The sequence below is a fragment of the Octodon degus genome, unplaced genomic scaffold, assembly GCF_000260255.1.
Source record: "Octodon degus isolate 3935 unplaced genomic scaffold, OctDeg1.0 scaffold00146, whole genome shotgun sequence".
NCBI lineage: Eukaryota > Metazoa > Chordata > Mammalia > Rodentia > Octodontidae > Octodon > Octodon degus.
In genome coordinates, this window is record NW_004524722.1 from 1012345 (window position 1) to 1017564 (window position 5220).

A 5220-nucleotide genomic window follows, 5' to 3' on the forward strand; every position below is an offset into this window, starting at 1 on the left:
CTGAAGATTCTCAGGATCATTGCCTTGCTCATCTTTTACATATAACTGTATGAAGAGAGGTCTTACTTGGGAGCAAAGACTTTTGTGTCTCCTCTTGTCTACGTGGTGGCCACCTTGATGAATGTTGGAATCTCTCCTGCCTATGGGCCACACATTGTCTGCATCTTTGCAGAAGAAACAGAGACTGTGTTAAGTCTAAGGGCAACTCACCTGGTCACAGTGCTAACTCTGCACTGTCTTGCCAAGATCCTTTCCTTTCCTCAGTGACACCACTCCTCAGGTTCTGCCAGTGCCACATTCTGTCACTATCCCAAGGGCCCAGTTCCACAAATGACTTCCTTTTTTGGCCACACCTGGTCTCCTCCCTACCACAGTCACCTAGGACAAAAGACGTGACAGGGCCCTTTCCTGCCTGGCCCTGCTTTGTAAAAGCAGGACCTTCTAGTTGGGGTGAGATACCCTGGCTGAGACCACTGCAATACAATATGACACCCCCCAAATTGGATCTTAGAACCTTGCAGCAGGGACAACCACTTCTCTTTACAAGAGCCTCTGCCACCTTCCTAACAGGAACTTTGCCCAACATCACAAGGAATGCCATCGTTAACTGTGCTGAGATGGTGACCTACGACATCATCAAGGAGAAGCTGCTAGACTCCCACCTGCTAACAGGTGAGGGCCTGGGTTTTAGGGAGGCAGCCCTTCTTCCACAGGGTGGGCACCACCAAGGGCAACGGGGCTTTAGCAGGAATGAGGAGAGGAACAGAGCCCAGTACAGCACTGTGATGAGTAGAAAAGGCCTGGGCTTGAGGCCAGAGCCTTGGGTTTCAAGACCAGCATCACTACTCACTGCATATCTTCAACTGAGAGTCTTGCCTCTGACTTCACTTTCCTCAGTGAGGCTACTGGGGTTGGTGGCTTCTGACTCCAGGATGCCCAGTTCTAGTTGGTCAGGACTTACCAAGAGCTCAGCCCTGGGTGCTATGAGAGATGAATGATTCCGGCTTGTGCTCAAGGAGTTCAAGGTTAAGATGGAGACAAAGAAGGAATACACATGGAACACAGCACAGATCATTCACTTCCTCCCCCTTAGACAACTTCCCCTGCCACTTTGTCTCTGCCTTTGGAGCCGGTTTTTGTGCCACAGTGGTGGCCTCCCCAGTGGATGTGGTGAAGACCCGGTATATGAACTCACCCCCCGGCCAGTACCGCAGCCCCCTGCACTGTATGCTGAGGATGGTGGCCCAGGAGGGCCCCACAGCCTTCTACAAGGGGTAAGCCTCCCCCTCCCGACCCCGGCACTCCCTACCTGAAAACTCAGGCTTCTTTTTTACCTTGAGTACCTACCACTGATCGATCTGGGGTTGCAGGTTAGATGTAAATGTCACAAAGAAGAATAAAGGAACAAAGAATTTTTTTTTAAGTGGACAGAACCTGATTTGGACAGTTTAGGGGATCCTTACTCAGGAAAGGAGTCTAAGGCTAGGAAAAAGAATACATCTAACCCCAAACACTTTGGGAAGGGGAGAAGGAGAGAAAGGTGGTTAGTACTCCTGAGACTCTTCTAGAACCTACCGCCATGACTACTGACTGCCACGCTCGTGGCGGAAGTGCCACCTTCATCCCTACACCAACACTTACACTGTCTATGCCTTTGCATTTGCTGTTCCCTCACATGTGCCTTTCCCTCACCTCCCTCCCTCAGCCATCCTGCCAGACTACTTTACTGCCATCTCCTCCCTAACACATATCTATAAATTTTCTCTCCTCCCTGTCCACTTAGGCAACACTGCTCAATTACATTTTTATGGTATGTATCACCGCCTGCCTTACATTACAGTATTCATAATCTTAAATTATTAACATGCTAGAGTCCAAGCTCCTCGGAGCCAAGGGCTGGTGGCCCATCTATCTTTCCTCTCGTGTAATCACTAGCACCAAACAAGCACTCAGCAATGTGCGTTATTTACGCTCACCCAATGGCTGAGTCTCTAGGCCTTGGGCCTTGCACTAAGCACCTTAAGTTTTCTCAGCAACTTCTGACCTGGCCAGTAGGTTCCCACATGCACTGAGGAAGAGATTTATCTCAGAAAAGTAACTTGTCTAAGATCACAAATTAAAATTATAAGGGCCGGCCAAATAGCTCAGTGGATTAAAGTGCCTGCAAGCAGGCACGGGGGGGCACGGGGGAGGGTGATCCCTGGGCCTGCAGTGCCAGCCACCCCCACCCCCACCCCTGGGCATGCTGAGACAGCAATTGAGACTGGGTGCGGTGGCACCTGTAATCCCAGCTCTTTGGAAGCTGTAAATAGGAGAATCACTATGAGTCTGATCTAGTAGTGAGACCCTGAACACCCTGCAGACCCTTCCCTAAAAATACAAAAAATAAAATTATAGTGCTATGATTCAAATCCAAACCACCTGACATCACATGGAAGGTGTAGCTGTTTATATTGCTGGTGAAATTGCTTGGCCCTCTTGCCCCCCACCACTGATGCCTTTGACAGATGGTTTTCTGCTGCAGGGTGTTAGGCTGAATCCAACAAGCAAATGAGAGCCACTACAGGTTCCCAAGTTTGGAGATGACATAATAAAACCGTCTTCAACTTGGCAGACCGCTCTGCTAAGTGCCTCTCTGTAGCCTATTACACTTTCACTGAACATTCACTTTGCAGGCCCCTGGCCTTACACTGTGCCTCACTCAAAAGGCAGCAGACAGGTGAAATATATTGAATGCTGACTAACGGGGGCCTATGCAGTGTGCTGGCCAACACAGATTAATCCACATGACAATCCTATAAGTACTGATGGCCAGGCATGGTGGCACTGGCCAGTAATCCCAGCACTCAGGAAACTGAGGTAGGAGGGTCATCACAAGTTTGAGGGTAGCCAGTACGACATACATAGCAAGACCTGTCTCCAAGAAAAAAAAAAAAATACTGTTATTTTCTTATTTTAAAGATGAGGAAAACAAAGCTCAGAAAGATTAAACGTTCATCCAAAGCTGTATGGGCCTAAGCTTGTCTCCATGTTCTTTGCCCTCCTGGGACCCTGTTCGCCCGGTCCCAGCAGGGGGCCTTCTGAGATGAGGGAAATCAAGACATAAATGAGCTGGAAAGCCCACCATCCGGCACTCAGGTCAGCCCTTGAATTTGAAGCTCACGGATGCTCTGTGCCGTGTGGTTTTGGGTGAGCTCTTTAGTTCTCCCTGGGCCTCAGTTTCTAGCAGCTGCAGCACTAACACAATTGCCGTATAGAATTGTGAGGATTAACTGCCAGATACAGTATCCTGCCTCAGCTGTTGGTGTTTTCTTTCCTGCCTCCAACTTCTGCGGAAATCCCTTCAGCAGAGAAGACAGAGACTGAATGGATCTCAGAAAACACTCATGATAAACTGGGCATGGTAGCACTTTATCTGTAATCCCAGCATTGGATTACTGGGGAGGCTGAGGCAGAAAAATCATCATAAACTTGAGGTCAGCGCAGGGCACAGAGTGAGTTTAAGCCTACCCTGAACTACATAGTGAGACCCCATAGAGAGGAGAGAGGAGAGAGCAGGAGAGGGGAGAGGGGAGAGGGGAGAGGAGAGAGGAGAGAGAGCAGAGGAGAGAGAGGAGAGGGAGAGGGAGAGGGTAGAGGAAGAGGGAGAGGGAGAACAAAAAAAAAAAAAAAAAGGAAAGAAACCTGGAAGGAAAGGAGGAAGGTTCAATGAATGTCCCAATGAATGGTCTGTCCTTTAGCATCAGTGCGCATAGAGGAGAGCACAGGGATCTGCTTGCTAGCCCACTCCTTGATGCTGTGGTTGGTTTTATTCCATCAGATTTATGCCCTCCTTTCTGCGTCTGGGAGCCTGGAATGTGATGATGTTTGTAACCTACGAGCAGCTGCAGCGGGCCTTGATGAAAGTCCAGATGTTGCGTGAATCTCCATTTTGAACAAAACCAGAAGGCCACTCAATCTTTACCTTGTCTGAGGCCAGTTAAGCCTGGAATAAATAGTGGATGCGCAGCTGCTCAGACACAGGGTTACAGAAATGTGCACTCCTCACTGATTCAAGAAATAGAACTAGAAGATGAAAATTGTGGTCTGCAGTGCTTTAAGAACACTTTGTTTTGCACTGACATGATGGAAAACAAATTATATTAATTTGTAAAAGCCATGGAGTTGGGTGCCTAACATTTAGGCGAAAGAAAACAAACCAAAACAGATCTACTTGAATAAAAAGAAAGTTTACAAGGTCACCCACCTTCCCTGAAAATCAGAGGAGACAATCAGTTACTACCAGGAAAAGCTGCTGCTTGGGACAGGGTGGCCCACAGTACAGCTGGAAGCCAGCTGAGAGCCTGGCTGAGCTCTTTTATCTGAGGAAGACCTTGGACACAATGCAATGCCAGGGCTGCAGCCTTCCCAGCCAGCCTCACGGGGTTCTGCTACCTGTCAGTAATGAGTCAGCCAACCAGGATTCTAGGAACTACAAGGAACAAAAGAGAAAATCTGGAACCTGTGCCAAAGGAGTCCTGTTGAGCCATTTCAGGCTGAAGCCTGGGTATGCCCACCCCCAAGGACACTGGAGGGTGAAGAGGCAGCTTCAGTTTCCTGTCCTATGAAATGGGAACTAATCCCTTCCCTGTCTGCCTCATGAGGGTGTCAGGAGGATCAAGTGAGAACTTGGCCATGAAACGACTTTATGAAAGATTCGTCAGGGCAGAGAAGTTCTGGAAAGATACATCGCCAGGTGGTAACAGTACGGTGACAGTGACAGTGGATGATGTGGTGCTCCCTGGCTGTACTGTGTGGTACCTTGAAGGGTAGAGGCTTGGAGCAAAAGAGACACTGCCTGAACAGCAGGACTCAGAATCTTTTGAAAATTACTAGGAATGCATGAAGGAATTCCAACCTTAAGTGAGGGCCTAAAAACAGCCACTTGGGCCGGGGAGATGACTCAGTGGAATAAGCGCTTCCCTGGCAAGTGCAAGGGCCTGAGTTCAATCCCCGGTTCTGAAAAAAAAAACAAAAAACAGCCACTTTTCTGCCTTCTCTTGCGCGGGCAGAACTGTCTCTACTCCTTTCAGGGTTCCTATCCGTCAGGATGGGGCCAGCTCAGGTCCCAGAAGTCAAACTTCTGTCTGCTCGGTCTCCCTGCTCCAGGCAAGTGGCTCTACTGCTAGGCCTTTGGCTGCTCCATCTACGAAAGAGAAGGTTGGACCAGCTATTTCCAAG

At 48.9% G+C, this 5220-nt stretch overlaps 1 protein-coding gene across 3 annotated transcripts in view; it reads left to right on the forward strand.

Moving 5' to 3' along the window:
• The window catches only part of Ucp3 (uncoupling protein 3), a 21537-nt gene extending 16617 nt beyond the window's left edge, over window positions 1-4920 (forward strand). For all 3 annotated transcript variants that reach the window (XM_023702143.1, XM_004641915.2, XM_023702144.1), the window contains exons 5-7: window positions 571-672; window positions 1094-1274; window positions 3821-4920. In XM_023702143.1, the coding sequence (XP_023557911.1) occupies window positions 571-672; window positions 1094-1274; window positions 3821-3935 (398 nt within the window). In that variant the 3' untranslated portion in view covers window positions 3936-4920. The remainder of the gene's footprint in view (window positions 1-570; window positions 673-1093; window positions 1275-3820) is intronic.
• Window positions 4921-5220: the final 300 nt, after the last annotated feature.